The following is a 23,157-nucleotide window of genomic DNA, read 5'->3' as shown; positions in this document are numbered from 1 at the left end:
TATTTGGTTGATATAACCGATACCCTCTGCCCTCCTGGCTGTAACCAATAAATATGCATTTGATTGCCTTGTCATCAAGCTTATGTCTCAGCTGAGATGGTACATGAACATATGCAAGAGACCCAAAAACTCTCATGTGTGAAAGTGAAGGCTTCCTGCCTTTCCATGCTTCATAAGGTGTAATAGTCTTCAATGCCCGTGTAGGTGATCTATTTAGCACATAGTTGGCACACATTACTGCATCAAGCCAAAATTTATTGGGCAAAGACTTGGCCTTAAGCATGCATCTGGCCATCTCCATTGTGAACCTGTTTTTCCTTTCAGAAACAGGATTCTGCTAAGGAGTGTAAGGAGTAGTGCATGAGTGAATAATGCCCCGTGAAGACAGAAATGCATCAAACTCCTTGGACATATACTCTCTGAAGGGCCTGAAGGGGGAAGAAGAGCAAGAGGGAGGAGACTGTGAGAGAGAGAAGACTCAAGTGTGCGGGTGTGAAGTGATGAGCCACACCACAGACTCATAGGTTTTATTAGGATTAGGTTTTATCCTATGACTGTCTTAAGACAGTCATAGATGTCTTATCTTTAATAAAGGGGTGGCAATGTGCCTTTACCCCAACAACCTCCCACCTAAAGGCCAAGGTGCCTAAAGGGGAGAAAAGAATAAAAATTACAGCAATATACAGTTACTGTTATACAGTTACTGTATACAAGACCATAAAATAAGAATGGTCTCATCCTAATCCCATGATGTGGCAGCAATGTGCAAACCGCTCAGTAGGCAAGCTCTTAGTGAGCAAATCTGCAGGATTATCATCAGTATGCACCTTCACAAGCTCAAGTCGCTTGTCTCCCAGTACCTCCCTGATGAAATGATATTTCACATCTATGTGCTTGGTCTTCTGATGAAAGACCGGATTCTTTGCCAACATGATAGCACTCTAACTATCACAATGCAAGACTGGCATATCTCCTGTAATGCCCAAGTCTCCCACCAGCCAAGTAAGCCATATTGCTTCCTTGCAAGCCTCAGTGGCTGCAACATATTCAGCTTCAGTAGTTGACAGTGCAATGCATTTCTGCAACCGAGACACCCATGATATAGCACCTCCTGCAAATATGAAAATATAACCGGTAGTAGACTTCCGGTTATCTGCATTCCCTGCATAGTCTGAATCTGTAAAACCATGCACCAATGCATCCTGCCTACCATAACATATGCACAAGTCTTTGGTACCCTTGAGATACCTCAAGACACCTTTCACTGCTTCCCAGTGCCGCTTGCCTGGATTTGCCATATACCTGCTGATGACTCCCACCGCAAAAGCAATATCCGGACGAGTGGCAACCATGGCATACATCAAAGATCCAATTGCAGATGCATACGGAACCTTGGCCATTTCAGCCTTATCATCATCTGATCTGGGGCTGTCCTTACTGCTGAGTTTTAAATGTGGAGGCAACGGGGTACTAATAGACTTCCCCCCCTCCATTTTAAAGCGCTGCAGTACTTTGTCAATGTACTCTTTCTGTGACAGAAACAAAAGTCCCTTGGACCTGTCATGAGTAATCCGCATGCCAAGAATATGATTTGCATCACCCAAGTCTTTCATGTCAAAAGACTTATGCAATTGTTTCTTCAAAGCACTAATCTCATGCTGAGATTTACTGGCAATAAGCATGTCATCCACATATAGAATGAGTAGCATCAAACTGCCATCCTTTGCCCGTTTGGTGTACAAGCAATGATCGGTCTCACACCTATGATACCCTTGGGACTGCATGAAGGCATCAAACTTCTTGTACCATTCTCTTGGCGCCTGCTTGAGTCCATACAAGCTCCTCTTGAGCTTACACACAAGCTGCTCTTTCCCTTTAACAGCATATCCCTCTGGCTGACTCATATAGATCTCATCATGGAGATCTCCGTGAAGAAAGGCTGTCTTCACATCCATCTGACATAAATCCATGTCGTCATGAGCAACAAGAGCTAACACTGCTCTCAAAGTAGTCATCTTGACTACAGGGGAAAAGATCTCATCAAAGTCAATGCCCTTCTCCTGCTTAAATCCCTTGGCAACCAATCTGGCCTTATACCTCGGTAAAGCATTTGAATCCACTTTGACTTTGTAAACCCACTTGCATGGCAAAACCTTTCTGCCTGCAGGTAGCTGCACCAAGTCCCATGTATCATTTTGAAGTAGGGAGTCCATTTCTGACTGCATGGCTTTCTCCCACTTCTTTTTCTCTGTTCTTCCCATAGCTTCCTTGAAGCTGGAAGGCTCACCACAATCTGTCAGCATGATAAAATCAGCCACATTATTGGCTCCTGGAACAAACCTGGCAGGAGGCCGTTGTACACGGGTGCTCCTTCTAACAAAATGTTCCGGATTAGGCTGCTGTCCAGCCTGTTCTTCATGCATGACGGGTGGCTGTACCACCATATCTGGCTGTTCTACAGCCCCATCTGCTGGCATATCCAGTGGTGCATCATTGGCAAAATTATCTGGCTGATTTTCAGCCTGTATACCCTCTTGAACAGGGTTATCTGCAGCAGCCTGCTGCTGCATATAAATGGGCATTCTTTGCTGTCCAACATCATCATAAATAACCCTCTTGTATTCCACAGGTTGCACGGGTTCCTTGTGTGCACTATCCTCTTTAAAGATGACATCATTGCTGCGTATAATCTTCCGTTTAACGGGATCCCATAACCTGTACCCCATTTCACCTTCGTCACCATAACCCATAAAGATGCATCTGATAGACTTTGGATCCAGTTTGGTGCGCAGTTCTTTGCGTACATGAGCAAAGCACTCGCAGCCAAATACGCGTAAGTGCTTGTATGAAGGTGGCTTGCCAGACCACACCTCCTCTGGCACTTTCAACTCCAAAGCCTTGTTTGGCGACCTGTTAATAATGTGAACTGCTGTTTGCACGGCTTCTGCCCAAAAGCCATGGGGTAATGCAGCATAAGACAACATACATCGAACCTTCTCCTGAATAGTTCGATTCATCCGCTCACTTGCACCATTTTGAGATGCATTATGAGGGGCTGTGAGTTCCTGTTTGATGCCCTTAGCTTGGCAAAACTGCACAAAAGCATGTGACACATACTCACCCCCATTATCGGATCTGAGGCATTTCAGCCTGCGACCTGTCCGATTCTCAACCTGAGCGACAAACTTCTTGAAAGCATCTAAGGCATCGCCCTTATGCTTCAAGAAATAGACCCACACTTTGCGTGTGGCATCATCAATGAAAGTAATAAAATATTTTGCACCCCCTAGTGATAACTGTGGCATCTCACACAAATCAGTGTGCACTAGATCAAGTGGTGCTCTACTCTGGGGAGTTCTCCTCTTATGAGGAGTCACAGAATGCTTGCCAAATATGCAATGATCACAAGTAGGCAAATCTGAAAAAAAAGAGACGGCAGATAACCCAAACGTGACAGTTCTTGCATTCCTTTAACAGACATGTGTCCCAACCGGCTATGCCACAATGAAACCTTTGGCAGCTCGGTTATGGCAACAACATGATTACCCACACTGGAAACATAAAGAGGGTACAAGGTATCACTCTTAAAACCCTCAGCCACTACAGCCTGGCCATCAGTAATCACTCATTTGGAATCCCCAAATGTGGTGTGGTAACCACTGTCATCCAATAAGCCAGTGCTAATCAGATTTTTCCTGATTTGCGGCACATGGCGAACACCATCAAGCATAAATATGCGTCCATCAGGGAATACTATCTGTATACTGCCAATCCCTGCAATCTGACATGCATAGATGAACAACTCCATAAGTACCTGTGTAGGAAGTAAACCACTCCCTATGAGGAGTAACATGAAAAGAAGCACCTGAGTCCAAGAGCCAGGTGTGCATGTCATGGCCATCAATAACCAAAGCATGTGCTATTACAGCAGAAGAGCATAAAACATCATGTATGTCACTGTCACTGTCCTCTGCTGCAACATTCACTGCATCCAAGTAATCTGCCTTGGCCTTGCCTTTGCCTTTGCTTGCATTGCCTGCATCCTTTGTTTCAGCCTTCTTGGCTTTCTGATCCCGTATGAACTTGAAGCACTTAGACTTCACATGTCCCTTCTTGCCACAATAAAAGCATTCAATATCCTTTTTGCCACGGGACTGACTGCGGGATTTGGACTTACTAGCAGATCTCCCCTTCTGCTGAGTCCTGCCTCTATCCTGTACCTGCAAGGCATTTGAAGACTTGCTGCTCGCATTATTCTTCCTGCTCATCTCCTCCATAAGGAGAGAGCTCTCTACATCAGCATAAATGAGAGTGACATTCGAATTTGACAGGGTGGTCTTGAAAGTGTCCCAACTCTCAGGGAGGGTACACAGCAAGAAAGTAGCCTTGAACTCCTCATCAAGGTTCAATCCCTGTGCAATCAGCTGTGTAAAGATGGCATTGAACTCACTCAAGTGTGAGGTCATAGCTGTACCTTCATGCGAAGATCAACCAGCTTCTTCAACCAATAAACCTTACTGGCTGAGCTCTTTTGGGCATACAATTCTTCTAGCCTTTGCCATAGACCATAAGAGGTCTTTTCAGCCTGAACATTGAACACAAGAGTGTCAGAAATAGTGAGCATGATAGCTGCCCTTGCGGACAAATCAAGCTCTTCCCAGTGATCAGCTGCCATGTCAGATGGCTTGACACCCTTCACCTTTATGGGCTTAGAAATCTTCTTTAACAGAAGTACATTCAAGCACTGTTCTGCCCATAATGCATAATTGTGTGCTCCTTCCAGTTTCTTTATGTTCAGAATTGAAGATTCACTTCCCCCTGATGCCATATCAGATAAGGAAAGTACCTGTAGTCCAGCAAGACTGAATAAAATTCTGATTTCTCAGAAAAAACCTGCTCTATAAAGAGCCAGGAGCACTCACAATAGTGCTGTTTTTTACTGTCAGGAAAATCTGCAGCAAAACAGTAAATGTCCCTGCAAATATTGTACCTTCTGACACATTGTACCGTGCTCAAATAGGCATAAACAGTAATTTCAGAATGCTGCAGCTGCTCCACAAGTGCTTTAACAGTGCATCATTGGCTGACAAGACACAAAACACTGCTGTAAACACTGCTGTACTGGCTGTACTGATCAGGAAAATCTGCAGCAAAACAGTAATGTCCCTGCAAATACTGTACCTTCTGACACACTGTACCGTGCTCAAATAGGCATAAACAGTAATTTCAGAATGCTGCAGCTGCTCCACAAGTGCTTTAACAGTGCATCATTGGCTGACAAGACACTTAATACTGCTGTAAACACTGCTGTACTGGCTGTACTGATCACTTCTCTCACCTCAGATGAGGTATTGCACTGAGTTAATATGCATAAACCACTTGGCAAACACCCAAAAAAAAATGACACTTCAGCCTGTCACAAAACCTGCAACAGAAAATGGGATAAATCCCAAGCAATCACCCTTCTGCCAAGGGGATAAAATGCATCTGAAGATCTCTGTCGGTAACCCAAGTGCTATCAAACAAAATCTGGGCAAAAGCCCCTTGATCTGACACCTGAACCAAGTGAAGAACACCTCAACACTGAGGTAGCATGCAAAGTGAAAATCTCTCTGACAGAATCAACCAACAGTGTAATGCATATACTGCCCTGTGTAGAAATGACATACACAGATCCCAACGTACAAACACTCAATGAGGAACCTTTTGAGCACTGTCAACGATGGACAGTTAGGGACCGAGTAAACTCGATGCGCCCTGGCCAAGCGTGGCTCAACTGAGGTTCTCTGAGTGTTGCACAAGAAATGTGACCTGCAAGAAAATGTCACCTCCACACTGCGGAAATCGAGGCAAATGTGTGCTCTCTGGCACCACACTACCTCAAGGCATACAAAGCATCAACTGCCAGGCAAAAGCCCTATGATCTGCTCACCCGGAAACTGAGATTCAAGCCCAGTAAAAGCATAAAAGTTCTCTGCAAAATCAAGGCATTTCCTTCACGAAAACAGATAACTGTGCAATCAACCACACACTGTGGTTCTCTTCACCTCAAGCACGAGGTAAATGAAGGTACTTGCTGTACTTTCAAGAAAAACACAGTTTTGTGAACTGAAAGATGATCCTGAATCAAGAGCAGAGAGCTCTTTCTCCTTCTTTTTCTTCCCAAAGAAAAAAAATCTGCGCCTGTTGTACTTCTGTACCTGCGCAGTCTTGCTGTACTTTCTGTACCTGCGCAGGGTACGGAATCCCAGAAGAGGGAAAGAAAAAAAATTTCGGAAGTTCTTCCCCTGATGCAGCTCCCTGCAGGTACGGCGGCTTCGTCCGTACTGTACGGACGCCCGTACGGAGTCCGTACGACGGTACGGACGGTCGTACGGTCGTGTACCTTGCTGTAGCCTGTGCGACGCCCGAGGGCTTAACAGCTAGCAGCTGCTATGCAGCTGCTGGCGTGACGCGGCGCCGCCCTGCTGCAGCTAGCAGCTGCTATACAGCCCGCGCCCAGCTCCGCGTCCGCGCCAGCTCCCGTGCCCTGCTCGATGCCCGCGCCCGCGCCGCTGCTCGATGCCCGTTGCTGCCTGCAGACCTGCGACGCCCGTCCGTACGGATGTACGGACGACGTACGTCCGTACGGCGCTGTCACCTGCTGACCAGGTAGAGGTCGAGGGGGGTGGGTAGGCAAGGTTAGAGGGAGAAGTGGCTTTGATACCAGTTGAAGGGCCTGAAGGGGGAAGAAGAGCAAGAGGGAGGAGAGTGTGAGAGAGAGAAGACTCAAGTGTGCGGGTGTGAAGTGATGAGCCACACCACAAACTCATAGGTTTTATTAGGATTAGGTTTTATCCTATGACTGTCTTAAGACAGTCATAGATGTCTTATCTTTAATAAAGGGGTGGCAATGTGCCTTTACCCCAACACTCTCCCCCCCTATCTGTGTTGAGGGTGACAAGCTTGCATCTTGATTCATTCTCAACCATATTCAGCCATCTCTGAAAGCATAAGAAAACTTCAGATTTGGCCTTTAAAGGATATACCCAGCAATATCCTGTGAAATCATCAATGAGAGTCATGAAATACTTATACCCCCCAATGGCATTTGTCCTCATTGGGCCACAGACATCACTGTGTACTAGCTGTAATTTCCTTTGTGAGAGTTTTGGACAATTCTTTTGAAAAGGAAATTGATGCATCTTACCCAAAAGACAACCCTCACACACATGTTTGGAAATTGTGTGAGTCTGAGGTACATCATTTGCCATCTGCTGTGAATGTAGCTTTGCAAGAGCTCTATAATTGAGATGGCCCATTCTCTCATGCCAAAGATGACTTTCAGCAAGCTGTGAATCTGAAATAGCCAATGCTTCAATAGAAAGTGCAGCTGAATGATGATCAAGGTGATAAAGCCCTTTTTGCAAAGTGCCAGTGAGAACTATGGCATTGTCATCACAAAGATCATAAACTAGACATTCGTAGCCATCAAAAATTACTCTGAAACCTGAAGTAGCAATTGCTGAAATTGAAATCAAGTTGACTTCAATGCCAGGCACAAAAAGAACATTTGTTAGAGTGACAGGATGGCTTGAAATGGATGTGAGCTGCATATCTCCAACTCCTTTTACAGCATATGAAGCATTATTAGCACATGTAACAGTCCCCCCTCGAGGTGCATCAACTAATGAATGAAACAACTGTTTGCAAGAAGTGACATGCTTGGAAGCACCACTATCAAAGTACCAGGACTGAGCATCATTAGCAGTAAAGAATGCATCAGCTTTGGATGGATCAAATGAGCAATGGATAGCCCATGCCCAATCATCCTGAAGAGCATGTGCATGTGAAGCATCTTTTGGAATAATGGCTTGTCTATTAGCTCTACTTTGCTCTTCCTGCAAAAGCAAAGTAACTAGCTGATCAAAAGAATAGTGGTCTGGATTACCCATGGCCACTAATCGAAGGGTTGTAGCAAACCCTTGATATGTATCTAGCAGTCCATTCAATGTGGTACTGACAAGCTGTGAATTTGGCACCACCTCATCAATGTTGGCAAGTTGTTCCATGAGGTCCTTGACCTTTGTCAAGTATGCATCCATTGAGTCACCCTCATTCATGCTGACTTCCTGTAATTGCCTTCTCAAATATGCAACACGTGCTTCATTGCGAATCTGATAGAGAGAAGCCAATTTATCCCAAGCATCCTTTGCTGTCCTCCAAGATCGGATGTGTGGAATAATGATTCTCTTGCATGATAAAGCAATACATGAATGTGCATTTGCATCTCTTGCATCCCATCTTGAGTGTTCCTGTGTTGGAAGAGTAGCAGCAGGAGTGCTAGAAGAAGAGGCATCAGGAGGAGTACTCCCTGCAGAGGGACCAGCAGTAGAGGCAACCACAGTAGCATTGGCTGGCCTCAGATCAATCCCAGAAACAATATTCCACAAATCCTTTGCAACAAGATATGTTTCATGAGATAAGACCACATTGGATAGTTGGTGCCATCCAACTTATCATCTTCACGACGAACACCAAATAAATCTTGATTGTTCCCAGCCATAGCAAATGTGATACCCTGAAAGAGACCTGAAAAAACAAAAAGCCTCAAGGCTATCACTGCAAAAAGCTGGCTGTCCAAAAAATGACAGCAAATATCTGCAAATTTCCAACCCAGATCAAAGGGCAAATGCAGATCTGACCCAAATGTGACTGTGACAGGCAATGTTCACTGCAAAAACTGCAAAATCTGGCAAAAGCCCCAAATTTAATGAGGGCAAATTCAGAAAAGCCCCAAAATTTACTGAAATTTTGCAAATGTGACGCAATGTCTAGCAAGTGTGACTCAATATTCTGCAATCTGACCCAATGTACTGCAAATAACAAGAGATTGCAGACCAAATCCCAAAGCCCCAATGTTCTTGCGGGAATTTGCAACCAAAGAAGCTGAAATGAACTGAAAGCCCCAAAAAGTACCAATGTCCAGAATGTAACCTTGTACGTGCAACCACCTGTACGGGGATCACTTGAAAGAAGTACTAGCTGTACGGACAGCTCAAGTACAGTGTACAGTAACTGTACTGATCAAATACGGATCAAGTACAGATCAAGTACACCGTACGGTGTACGGTTGAAGTACGGACCTGGTACAAAAATTGTACAAAACAGTACGTTCCCATGTGCAGGTACGGAAGGTGTACGTAGTGTGGCACGTCGATCTGTACGGCAATGTAGGTGCAGAAGATACGTAGATTGGCGCAAGTACGGTGACAGTTGTATGGCGACGCAAATACGTACAGTTGTACGGCGACGCAGGTACGGTGACTCTGGTACGGTGCATGTACGTAACAAGTAGTGGTGTACAGAGTCTAACGTACGGTGTCACAGATACGCAACTGTACTGTACGGCGGCTCAGATTCGGAAGTTGTACTGCACAAGTACGATGGAGGTACGGATCTGTACGACGCAGGAAACCAGTACGGATAGGTGCAACAGGGAGTCTTGGGGCAGAAAGACGAGTCAAACCTTGCTGTGATACCACTGTAGGATCGATAGGCAAAGAGAGTGCAGGTTGCAAAGAGTCGATAGAGTCTGTCACGTCAAAATCTAGGATAATGAAAAATCTAAGTACAAGGTACTTGTACCTAGACCTAGGACTAAGTGTCCTAGGTGTCACATAGGACTAAGTGTCCTATGTGGCCTAAAAGGCACTAACACTACAAGTGCCTACACTTATGCCTACAAGGCACATACCATGGCCTATAGGGCATCACTAGAACCACCAGAAGATGGCCTACAATTGCTTGCCGATGCTTAGTATCATGACTTTGCATAATTTGCTGGGCTGGGGAACAGCGAATTGAATGTCTAGTCTAGTGTTGCACCAATATATAAGACGGCCAACTAACTAGCTGTACATACCCATATCATAGGACTCTCTTGCATCATAAATACTCAACTTCAGCCCGAGTTCCATAGGAGTAGAAATGGGCTTGCACTCCTGAAAACTAAACTTAGAGCTTCTTGGACTGATTTATTTAGCAACTGTATGACTTGTATTATTACTACTCTTATGTCTGCTCATTCTACGGGCCTCACTTTGTGGCAGGTTATTTCGTGCCTACGAAAGATTGTATGCTTCAATGCATGGGGGTCCTGCTGGGTCACACCAAATGCAGTACAGAAGGGATGAACATTTTGGTATGTAGCAGAAATATACATTGTGTCTTTGGATAAAATTGCATTTCAATGACAAGGTTGATGAGGAATATTGGTACCCTGTCTATCTTTTAGCAAATCTGCCTCTGATATGTTTGCACATGGCACTTATATTTGTCTCTTTTGCAGTTCTACTGGCTTGGAGTACTGCAGACTTTGAGTTCTTTGCAGCGTTTGATCCACTGGCTGAAAAGGTAATAAGCAATCCCTGTTGTTCGAGGCTAGGTCCAATCATTTTTTGGTGGTTTTTAAACAATCATGCAGTCACACACTGTAGGGAGTCAGGATAGTGACTGATTCACCTGTGCCTCTGCTCAATCATGAAAAGTTTAAGGGGAACCTGGATATTGCTCCAAAAATCTACAATACTTGTGGTTGAGTAGCTAATCGAAAATGTGGAATTAATTCTTTTTAAAGGATAATTATAGTATTTCAGATGATTAGAAGAATCTAAAAGCACAGACCCAGCCTGCTTTGGTAAATCTTATTAATGATTTTGCTGATACCTCTTTAGTTGCAAGGTGGTTAAACAATGTTCTTTCTGTGTGATACTCTTTATATAGCTTGCAATCCATGTGAAGTTGGGCACTGACCTCTTAAAAATTTAACACCCATCTTTAAGATAAATTTCTGAAGCATGCTGCCATTTTTCATTTGTTGTGCAGAGTTCAGCTATAACAGTTTGCAATCGTGTTTGCCAATGGATTCGTGACGTGGAAAGTGATGTTTTCTATTTAGGAGCCAGTCCTTTCAATTGGTGAGAGGAGGGTGATCCAGACCCCATATATTTGTTTCAGCATGTATGTAGTGCCACGGTGAAAATCATTCTTTTCAAGTATTTTTGTTTCTTGACTATGGCTATGATGATACAGCTCCATGCTGTGTATAACATTCACATGATCTGAGCTTTGTCCCTCCATTTTCACCTCAACACTGCACACCGAAAGCATGGGACTAAGGAACTTAGAAAAGCTGGGCGTTCTGTTTTTCAGTATGGGCATCCCCTAAGGTGCCTACAACTGTAGCCATAAAAATGGGTTACACTAGGTTCATCTATCCTGTCCTGAAAGGGACATTGGAAGCTTGTGCAATCGCAGACTATCGGTTGAGAAATTTAATAGGCCCACCATAAGTAATTTGAGGGATTTGAGCCTCAAAACGGGAATGCCAGGATGTCACTTGGCGGTCTACAACTCATAGAAAATTTGCAAAATAATACTTATGCTCTTCACATTGCCTCGTTGAACATCTGACGAGGGAGACTGGCAATTTGTAAAATCACAGAGCGTGGCTAAGAGCTCTCTGATGCCAAGGCCTCCATGCCTAGGTGATAAAATGTGAAGAATAGGAAAAATTTGTAATAAGAGATGTAATTCATTTGCAAAGTACAGAAATAGGTACAATCACTTGATGAACTTTTAGCCTATATGATGGGTGGTGATAGATTCTGGCAGCTCACATCTTTGCGTCTTTGTACACATGCGAAATTCTCCATGCTCACAAACCATTGTATGAGTTTCCAGTTTTTGCTATCATGCTCCTACATTGGGCAACATATCGAGAACATTGTGTTGTCTTTCTATGATTAAATGGAACAGTTCTGTACACGTCTACAGCTTTGCATAAGGCATAGCGTGGTCATGCCACAGATCACTCTACCTACAATATTTTCATGTTTGACATACCTGATTTCTTCCTTTATGGAAATCAACATCCCTCTAGTGTCATCCATGCATACGTATATATTAAGCTGCCTGCTGTCCCAAAACTTGGAAGTAAATGGCATGCTTCATCCTTAGCTTGCGTCTCTTATGTGTAGCGTACATTCCCTGAAGATGTCTCCAGTGTGATTTGAATTATTGTTAGTGTCACATAAATGTTTTCCTGAGAGTGGTACATGCTGGAAGACATTGAGAGCCTCTTTGCATTGCCAGGCTGGAGTATGCAAATTCTGTTTGATGGTAATTGAAAAATAAATATTTAATTGTTCTCAGTAGGTTTCAGTAATTTTATGTTCATTTAAGGCACACTATAACATGTTTGTGTCATTGATCTGCATAGGTGAAATTTAGGAACTTCGAACTTTGTTGATGCTTATCTCTTTTTCAACTTTGTGAACTTTGTTGATGCTTCTCTCTTTTTCGAAGGTGTGCTAGATACCTCAAGGGTGTTTCTCCGCATAATGCATTTTTGACTTGCGACTTTTGCCTTTTGCAGGCATGAATAAACCTCTCTCTCTTCCCCCCCTTACCCCGGGTTTGGTACCTTCTGCTCTTATCCTTGTCTTTCCCCCTTTCCTTGAGTCTAACAGATTTTGAGATGTTCAATCCCTCATTTGAAGGGTTCCATGTCCCATCTCCCCCCCTAGCGCCTGCCCCTAAGTGGTTGGTCCCCTTGTACTTCTAGATTCAAGATGTTTGAAGAATGAGTTTCTTCTTTGCATGATTGGGTTAGGTTTGCCTCATGGTTTCAAAGGATGGTAGTTATGCTTATGTTCTAGGCTAGACCAATCATGATGATGTTTTAAGAATGAGTCATGAACAATGGATTTATTCTTGAATCTTCTTTGCGTGATTGGGTTAGGTTTGCCTCATGGTTTCAAAGGGTGGTAGTTATGCTTATGTTCTAGGCTAGACCAATCATGATGTCATGTTATTTGTGTTGGTTAGAGATTTTTGAGGGGACACATGAGGTGGCATAGCACCATGTGCATCCATCATAGATGACGGGTTTCTACATGACCCGAAGTCATTCATCTAACCTAGGTTGCTTTGAGAAATCATAAAAACATGCATCAACGACCTCTCTCTGTCTCTCTCTTGTGTAGTCCATCAAAGACTAGTGCTGCATCCATGAACGCATTAATGCATTCCGATCAGCCCGTAGTGTGTGAGTGTCACATGGGAGTGTGTTAGGCATGGGGGGGTGATTTTACTAGAGGCTGCATAGCATTTTACTCCACAACCTTCATGTGTGCTTTCGTGTCATCAAAACTAGCTCAGGTCTTAAATAAATATGGAGAGGGAGAGGAGAAGATGGATATGAAGAGAGAGGGCATAGCTAGAGGGAACACCATATCGACTAACTATACACTAGATTAGTTGAAAAGAATCAATATATACAAATTTCTTCAGGCACTCTATTGTGTTAGTGCTATGGATGTTGAGATGATTCCTCAACACCTTCCCTCCTCAAAATCAATATCATGAAGTAAGCATTTTTCAAGATGATGATTATGCAAAATGAAAGGAGGATTGAACATTACATTTCATCACAGCTCTTTAATGGGAATGTCCTTCCTCTGAGTCAACTCTGTTGTTAGAATGTTGCAATGTGATGTCACTAACACTCTTTTTGTGATGAAGTGCTCTATGACATCAATATGCTTTATTTTTGAGTGATATGTTGGATTCTTGAGCCGATTGATTATCATAGTAAATTATTGTTGACTTTGACTCATCAAAGTAACTTGTTTATGACAATAATCTTCTGAGCCACATAGCCTTACATGCACCTGTTGTGAGTGTCCTATATTTTGTTTTAGTTAAAGACAAATAAATAGTTGGCTGCTCGTTTGACAACCATGATATAGCACCTCGATCAATGAAAAATGCATATTCTTGTGTGGATCTCTTGGTCTCATGACCTCTTGCATAGTTACTTATCATAGTATTCATGCAACCTTTGATGACTTCCTTTGTATTCTATTCCAAACTATCTTGTATCTCTGGTATATCTTAAGACTCTTGGTGACATTTCAGCGAGGCTTTTGGATTTGTCATAAACTGTGCAAGTGAACTTACTGTATAACAAATATCTAGCCTTGTGATAATAAGATATATAAGAGATTCGATGAGTTGCCGGTAGTACTTGTCATTGACTGTAGGCTTTTTTGGATCTTTGGTAAGTTTCAATCTCTGCTCCATGGGAGTAGTTGCAATCTTGTAATCTATCATATGAAACTTCTTTATGAGACTATCCATACTTTTCTTGAGATGGCAAACTTGATTTTCTTTTCCTGGTTCAACATACCGTGTTGGTTATTGCATGTAGACTTTCTTGTCTAAGTAACCATTGAGAAAAAGATTTTGACATCTAGCTGGTACATATTCCATTTGTTGAGTGTCATTGTTGATATAAAAAATCTTATGGAATCCATCTTTGCTATTAGAGCATAAGTCTCATCATAGTCTTAATCATATTGCTGTGCAAAACCTTTTACAACTAGTATGACTTTGTATCTTTCAATGCTTTCATCTAGATTGTACTTTACTTTGTAAACCCATTTGTTTGCAATGGATGCTTTTTCTAGTGGAAGGTTGTATAAATTGCAAGTGTTATTTTTATATAAAGCATTCATTTCTTCATTCATAGCAGTTTGTCATTCTGGCTTATCAATTGCATTCAGCTATTGCGTTTTACCGAGGAGTATCTGCACATGTGAATTGTCTTCGAATGCTATTACTTGTGCGAAAGTTGAAGACGTGTATTTACCTCCTCTGTTTGATCTCATGACTTTGATCTTTCTGCTTGTCTGGTTTTCTATCATGGCTTTGAATTCTTGAAATCTGAAAAATACTTCAGATTTCTCCTTTAGAAAATAGACCCAATAATATTTGCTGTAGTCGTCGATGAAAGTCAAGTAGTAAAGTGAACCATTGATGCTATGGGTCTGTGCATAATCCCGTACATCTATGTATCAAATAAAAAATACCTCTTGCTTGAGAGGTTCTGATCCCAAAGTTTGCTTTTTCCTGTTTTCCAAAGCAACATGCTTCGCAAACTTTTTCAAGGAATTGTAGTTTCGGAATGCAAGTGAACTCTTATTCACCCCTAGCAACCCCCTTGTGAATTGACCCTAAATTGGTATCAAGGTGTTGGTCTCCTCAATCTTCCAGCCATTGGAATCTCATTTTTCAACCCACATGTATTTATGATATTTTGGGTCACTATCATTTAGCAATCCCTTCAATTATGTCCACTGACCCTTAGGCTTGAATTCCACATCGAACCATAATTGTAGTTTTGAGATTACATCCTCAAAATCATTTTTTGTGAATATTGTGGATAATAGTGCACTACATTGTATTGCTAATAAGGTGAAAGAAGGGTTGGGGATCAAATTTCTATCCCTAATCCTATAGGGTTAATGGATATATTTATTCTTTTTAACTAATCGAGTAAGTTTTTCATTTGCTTGGATTGGTATCTAGCTGTGGCCTCTCTCCTCCTCAATTATCACTTGTTTTGTCATGATACAAGAGCCTCGAGTCAAGTCCTTATGGCAAGGCATGGAGTTTACCTTGTGAGTCATAATGTAGAAGGAGTTCTCTCATCGTAGCTCCGTGTTTTGAGTTTTGGAGCTCTAGATGTTGCTATTTGAAGTTCAACGAATTTTTGAGAGAGTTGTGAGAGCATTTTGAGTGTGTTAAGGCACAAACACTCTTGCGGATCTGAGCGGGGATTCCAAGAGGTACAAGTAGTAGTTACAACTGCTCAGACATGTCTGACAGTTGTCAGTCGGACTCTAGTATTCATGTGACTCTAGAACTGCTTCGACAAGTGTGACAGCTATCCATCGGACTATTGCATTTATGCGACCTAGAGTCTTCGTGCATTCATTACTCATTCACTCATCACATATATTTTATGCAATAGAGATGGGATTTCCTCTTGACTTCTCTATTCTGTGTATATCTCTATGTATTTCCATTCCGCATGAATATATCTCTTGTTTATTCAGCATGCGACTCGCTATGGTTATCCGTAGTGTTTTCTCCAATATGTAGAGGTGCTATAGAGTGGAAGAGAGAGAGAGAGAGAGAGAGAGAGAGAGAGAGAGAGTTTATTATAGTCTTTGGAAGGTTGATGGGTCTATGAGACTGTGAGAAACTTGATACAACAAGCTGAAATGGTGGAGGTACAAAATGAGTATCAACACCCATGCTAAATGCTACATAGTCATAAGAACATTAGTACTACATATTCATAATATCAACATCGACATCAACATCATCATATATTAACAATTTCTAAAGTTAAGTCTAGTCCAATGTAGCAAAAATGGGAGCCTTTCCCACTAGAAGGAAGATCATGGTGGATCCAGTGGTGGCCGGTGGGGCAGTGTGGTATAAAGTCAAAAATAGAGGCCGGCGTGGTCTCTTGGTTGTGACTTTGCATCTGACATGGGCTGCGATAACCCGTGTTGCTTGTGCTCCAACCATGACTATGGACAAAATGTCCTTAAGTGTAATCTATGCATCCACTCTCTATCGGATATGTCGTGTTGCTGGCTTTGGATGACGACCATGTCGAATGCCCACGAAGTGGTGCCTTGTACGGTCTGGCTAAAAAGATTCTATAATTATACTCTAAGAAGAGTCTACCTACGTGTCCCCTCCCTATCTTTGTGATCTAAGTAAGCACTCTCGATGCCTAACTGCCTCATGGATGAAGGCGGCTAGACATCTTTGATATGGGAAAGAAAGGAAGAGGAAGAGAAGTCCGAAGCTATCTCTGAAGAGACAATAGAAGCAGCCTCTAATCTTGTAGTACACCAAGAGTCTCAAGATGAAACACTCCTTCAACTCGATCTCCTATAGATGACACTAGGTGCATATGTGTCTCCCTTGGTACTCCCTTAGCTCGCGTGTCCTCAATGCAGAGTGGATGTGTTGAAACCCGAAATTGCCCAGTAGAGATCCTCAATGAAAGGGGGAGGTAAATCTGAGTATACCCTAGAGGATCAATAAAGCCCTCATTAGAAATGCATAAGCAATGATTTCTGTAGAAGCTGAGCTTCACAGGGAGCTCACGTATGTGTGTAACAATAAGAGGTTCTTGTGTATGAACTCATTGACCTCATGATACCTAAGTGGGAGAAATGGTGCATCAATGCTATACTAGAAGGGGGGTAATCTATCCATGCGGAGTCCCACTCTCTCAAACCACCGGCCTGTGTGTGAATACCAACATCTCCGACCCTAATTTGCTAGGGCCATAGAAGAGGATAATGTTAGCCATGGTAGTTGACGTCATCCTAAAGTGCAGTCACCGTACACACACACACACACACACACACACACACACACAGAAGGGGGGGGGGGGCTCAAGAGAGATCCTTGACTAAACCTTGAATACACTTGTGCCTCTTCTAGAAAAAGGTATACTCATGACTCCCCATCAAGTAGCTAGCATAGGGATGTGACCTAGGGGTGTGGCCCATGTGGTCCCTAGCTTCCTAGCCATAAAGTACCTAAAGCTATCAAAGTTCTAGTGGTGTTATTAGCACCTATTGTCTAAGTGGTAAAGATTCAAGAGGAGGAATCTACACACAAGAGTCTCATGAAGGATGCTTCTTCATTACGGGGAAGGAGAGAGAATTACAGGTCATCTTTCGAATCTTACATTCATCCACTTATGTCCTTAAGCTTCTTGAAACTAATACTTTCAAGATGCCACATCATCTCACATATACCACTCTCTACATCCATGTACATGGTCTATACATCAACAATCTGCCCCTTAAGCTTAGCATGAGCTTGTACATCACATAAACCCAGAGCATCTCTAAAAAGATAAAAGTTATCTTTATGCAAAGACTTGGTAAAACTATCTGCAATCTGGGCATCTATCCTCACATATCTCAAGTCAATTTCACCACCTATTACTTTCTCCCTGATGTTGTGATAGTGGACTTCTATATGTTTTGTCCTTGCATGGTAAATGGGATTGTTGGCCAGCATAAAAGTACTTATGTTGTAGTAGTAGATCAATACTGGACCGTCAATGCATACTCCCAACTTAGAAAGAAATAATCTTAGCCAAGTTTTTTTACATGCGGCTATGGGAGTCCCTTTATACTTAGCTTCCATGCTAGATAATGCAACTATGGTTTGTTTCTTGCTGCTCCAACTAATCATACTACTTACAAGAGAGAATGATGTTGGCTATTTCCCGCGGCTTCCGCAGAAAGAGCAGGGTATTCTCAGTATGTAGGATTCTGAGACTTTTTGCCACCTACAGATATATCAATGTTGTTGTTTGTAGTATAAGTGTAGCTTAGGACCTTGGGTCGTATTCCAATGAGAGATGTAGGCTTAACTGTGGTAAGCACACATAGTGCATGCATGTGTGAAAGGAACATGCATCATCATGGTTGGGGTAATGAAGGCTTTCGTCTTCATTGGGGGTTGAAGGGTTTGGGAGGAGTTTAAGGGTTAGAGGGAGGTTCAAGGTTTAGAAGGGGGTTCCAAGGTTCAGAGAGAGGTTCCAGAGTTTAGAAAAGGTTCAAGGGTTAGAAGGAAGGTCCAAGGTTCAGGGTAGAGTACATGGTGGAGAACTTGTCTCCCTCGTAGATCATGAAGGTCAAGGGTTTGTTGAGAGTTCATGCTCAACATCATGTGATCATGTGTGCATAGCACCATCACGTGATCATATGTGCATAGCACTAACCCTATAGAGTGCTATAAAGGAAAGGGTTAGATCCCCTAACCCTAACCCTAAAAGGGTTTGTATATATTCTATTTTTTCAACTAATTCTAGTGTACAGTTAGTCATTTGTGGTGTGCTCTCTAGCTGTGCCCTCTCTCCTCATCTTCACTCTTCTCCTCTCCCCTCTTCATATTTTGTCATGGTATTAGAGCTTCCTTGTCTTCCGCTGAGACATTGAGATTCTTGAGAGTGTGAGAGAGATTGAGAGATTGAGAGGTTTCTATCTTTTATTCCGTTGATGAAAGATTTCCGTTCATGTGAAGAAAATTTCTGTCCGCAGTTTCGATTTGATTTGAGAGCTTCTTGAGATGTGAGAGAAAGTATCTTCTTCTTCAATCTTTGAGTGTTTTCTTTGGAGAGATTCAGTGAAATCTTAGTACTAGTGAGCCTTTGAAGGAGAGAGAGATTGCCATAGTTTTTAAACCTGCAAGCAAGGAGCTCCAAGCTCACATAGCCTACCGAAGGCTTCTCCAACCGCCAGCAAAGGAGCTCCAAGCTCACAATGTCTCATGCTCAGGACCGGCGCATAGGCAGGAGTGCGGGGAGGTTGAATAGAGGCTTCAACGTTGTTGCAGTTGCCAAAGAGCGTAGTGGCGTCGGTGGAAAGAGTGACCCAGAGCGTACCAGCCAAGAACTGCAAGGTGCCACCGTTTGCTTCGCAGATGTCACAAACCCCTCCTCGTTGAAGGCGCAACTTGCCAGCCTCGGCATTCCCCTTCATGTTGTCATTTCTTGCCTAGCGAGCAGGACAGGTGGTGTTAAGGACTCCTGAAAAATTGATTATGAAGCAACCAATAATTGCTTAGAAGCTGGACGAACCGCACGTGCTTCGCATTTTGTCTTGCTTTCCGCTATTTGTGTGCAGAAGCCACTCTTGGAGTTTCAGAGAGCTAAGCTCAAGTTGGAAGCTGAATTGCAAGCTCTGGCAGAGGCACAGAGCGGTGACTTTACTTACAGCAACGTCCAGCTCTGCTTGCAACCTACGGGCAACCTCCAGCCAACGGGCTATGCTCCTACGACAGCCCACAACAAGTGGACGGCTCATGAGCGTCTACGCCTCTAGATCTCAAAACGCCAGTGCAACACACGACCTTCTACGTCTAGCACTAATGCAAGCTCACCTATAGCCACGGGCTGGAGCTCTAATTGACTCCTTCTCTATCGCTCACGATCGACTGCTCTCCAGTGACTCCTTTAGCGTAGTCTTCTATTGCCTCACCATACGAGCTCCGTCTCCATCAACATAACCAAGCGGCGCTCCTACAATGGGCTCGACGGCCACCTCCATCGACGGAGAAGACGACAGAATCCGGAAGATTCCGTCCGAATCTTGATAGATTCCGGCTTCCCACAGAGTGACACGTGGCCCGTGCACCATGTCATCTAATCTACCGTGTGTCAATCCTATCTGCCACGTCATCAGCCTATCCACACTGCCATGTCATCATTGACACATCAGCAATCCATGTCATCAGGCCATGTCATCACCGACTGCCACATCACCTGACACATCATCAATGACACATCATCAGCCATGTCACCTGACACATCATTAGTGACACTTCATCAGGCCACATCACCAGGCCATGTCATCACTACCACGTCACCTCTGCCACCTCTGCCACCTCAGCAGTCCAGTCAGCACTGACCCTCTGCAGGCACAGTCCCTTGCCAGGCACACTGTGCACACACTGCATGTGCACGCTCCTGCCATCTCAGCACAGAGCTTCACTGGCACACCTCTTTGTAAGCACAGTGCCACATCATCACTGCATGTGACTCACAGTGACACATCATCATTGAGCACCATTTGCACTCCTTTTGCCCCTCCACCTAGATTAAGTCGTATCTCTTGATCCAGGAAGAATTTGAGGGTGCTCCAAAAAGGAAAGTCGCTCGTTTTTTTGTGCTCTACGCGCTCGTCACATCACGTGTACATTTTGGTGCAAGTTACACTCACATTTGAGCCTCACTGACAAAACCACTTCCTTCACGCACATTTGCCTCTACATCGACACATCCGTACTCCGCATTAAAGACTATAACAATCAACTTGCAGCAGCAGGAGAGACTATGAATCCCGCAGAAATGGTTCAAGTAATCCTGAATGGACTAGGAGAAGGATATGAGAATCTAGTCCAGAGTATTGCCATCCAACGGCAAATTCCAACACTGGAAGAACTTCAGTGAAGAACTCAGGACTCAGGCCATTCAAGCACGTAAAGGTCATTCTAATGATCAGGCATTCACAGCTTTAGACAGAAGCAGAGGCAAAGGCAGAAATAGAGGTAGATCATACCAGAAAAGTGGTCATCATCAACAAAATCAGCATCAGCATCAGCATCATCCTCAGCAACATCAAAATCAGCAAAGAGGAAATCATTCCAACCGAGGAAGATTCCAAGGACGAGGGAATGCATCCACCAATGTGTCAAACATCCAGTGCAACTACTGTCACAAGTTTGGACACTATGAAAGAGATTGCCGCAAGAAGCAGTACGACCAAGGTGGTCAATCCAGCAGTAATCGAGGGAATTCCCGAGGAAGAGGAAATCATCATGGTGGACATTCTAGTCACAGTCATTTTGCAAATGAACATGGAAATATGTTTCTTGCAAGTGAGGAATTGCATCAGACTGATACAGTGCACCTAGACACTGATTTCAATCCCAAAGAGGATTTCAGCTATCAAGTCAACCAAGTGGAACAGGATCCTTGGTACATTGATAGCGGTGCATCATCTCATATGACAAATCACCAGGAATGGTTCACAGAAATGAAGCCATTAGAAGGACAAAAGAATGTCATCTACACAGCAAACAATACACCGAATCCGGTTCAAGGGACAGGTGTTATCCCTATGAACAATTTCACTGGTACAAAAGGATTAGTCAAAGATGTGCTCTATGTTCCGAAGCTCAGTAAGAACCTTTTGTCAGTAGGTCAAATGACGGAACACAACTACAAAGACATCTTCGATGGTGATGAATGCACTATTAGAGACAAATCCAAAAGAGGTCATCTAGTAGCAAAAGGTGTCAAGGAAGGACTCTTATATAGGATGCTAGCTACAATACTAGATAAGCATGCCACGTCAGCTCAAATGCAACAGATGCCACTATCTGCAAAATGGCACAAGAGATATGGTCATGTCAACTTCAAGTACTTGTTAGATCTAAGGAATCAGAATATGGCAATTGGGATTCCGAAGCTACAGTTTCTTGGAAGAGTTTGCGAAGCATGCTGTTTCGGCAAACAAAAGCGAACCAACTTTGTCAGAAGTACCTCTCGTGCATGAGGTATTCTTGATTTGATTCATACAGATGTATGGGGTTATGCCCAGACCCGCAGCATAAATGGTTCACTTTATTACTTGACCTTCATCGACGATTACAGTACATATTGTTGGGTCTACTTTCTGAAAGAGAAATCTGAAGTGTTTGCCAGATTTCAAGAATTCAAAGCCATGGTAGAAAACCAGACAGGCAGAAAGATCAAGGTCATGCGATCAGACAGAGGAGGTGAATACATGTCTTCAGCATTCATGAACTTTTGCAAAAATCATGGCATTCGAAGACAATTCACATGTGCAGATACTCCTCAGCAAAATGCAAGAGCTGAAAGGAAGAATGGGACTTTAGCAGACGACTTTAGCAGACAGTGCTAGAGCAATGCTTAGTGAAAAGCATCTTCCGAATCAGTATTGGGCAAAAGCAATAGCTACAGCTAACTACTTGCTTAATCGGCTTCCTACCGAACCGATACAAGGTATGACTCCTTATGAAGCATTCACTGGACACAAGCCACGCATTGGGCATCTCTGCATATTTGGTTGCATAGCATATGCCCACATACATGATGATCATCGCAGGAAATTGGATGCGAAGTCACGCAAATGCATCATGGTTGGCTACAGTGAAGAAAGCAAAGCATACAAATTGTATGATCCCATTAACCGCAAAGTCATTATCTCTAGAGATGTAATCTTTGATGAGGAATCAGAATGGAAAACCTCACCTACACAGGAGATAGAAGCATCGACTTCATAGTCAACTACAGAACAGGTTGATGAAGAAGAGCAAGAATTGCCAGCAACGCCCCAAGCAGTGCCACAGCAGCTCAGACGGTCTACTAGGGAAAGCAGACCACCAGCCAAATTGACATATGCTTAAAAAGGCAAAGCAATTCAGGTGGAGACCACCAACTATGCTCTTATGACTACCATCATGGCTACAGAAGAGCCAGTGTACTTCGAAGATGCAGTAGATAAGCCAGAATGGCAAACTGCTATGAATGAAGAAATGGATGCTTTGTATAAAAATAACACTTGGGAATTATGCGACCTTCCACCAGGAAAGAAGGCCATAGCCAACAAATGGGTATACAAAGTGAAGTACAATCCAGATGGCAGTATTCAAAGATACAAAGCCAGATTAGTTGCAAAAGGATTTGCACAACAATAT

At 43.2% G+C, this 23,157-nt stretch overlaps 1 protein-coding gene across 1 annotated transcript in view; it reads left to right on the top strand.

Moving 5' to 3' along the window:
- The window catches only part of LOC147882346 (SAND family protein), a 56,539-nt gene extending 44,609 nt beyond the window's left edge, over positions 1-11,930 (top strand). Inside the window, exons 13-15 of the mRNA XM_087400407.1 lie at positions 10,092-10,183; positions 10,331-10,395; positions 10,867-11,930. Of these exons, the coding sequence (XP_087256533.1) occupies positions 10,092-10,183; positions 10,331-10,395; positions 10,867-10,962 (253 nt within the window). The 3' untranslated portion in view covers positions 10,963-11,930. The remainder of the gene's footprint in view (positions 1-10,091; positions 10,184-10,330; positions 10,396-10,866) is intronic.
- The last annotated feature ends 11,227 nt before the right edge of the window (positions 11,931-23,157 follow it).

Source organism: Dipteris shenzhenensis, chromosome 29 (assembly GCF_047967505.1).
Source record: "Dipteris shenzhenensis isolate YYH24624 ecotype China chromosome 29, Dip_SZ_1.0, whole genome shotgun sequence".
Taxonomy (NCBI): Eukaryota; Viridiplantae; Streptophyta; class Polypodiopsida; order Gleicheniales; family Dipteridaceae; genus Dipteris; species Dipteris shenzhenensis.
This window is presented reverse-complemented; position numbering and strand designations above follow the sequence as displayed.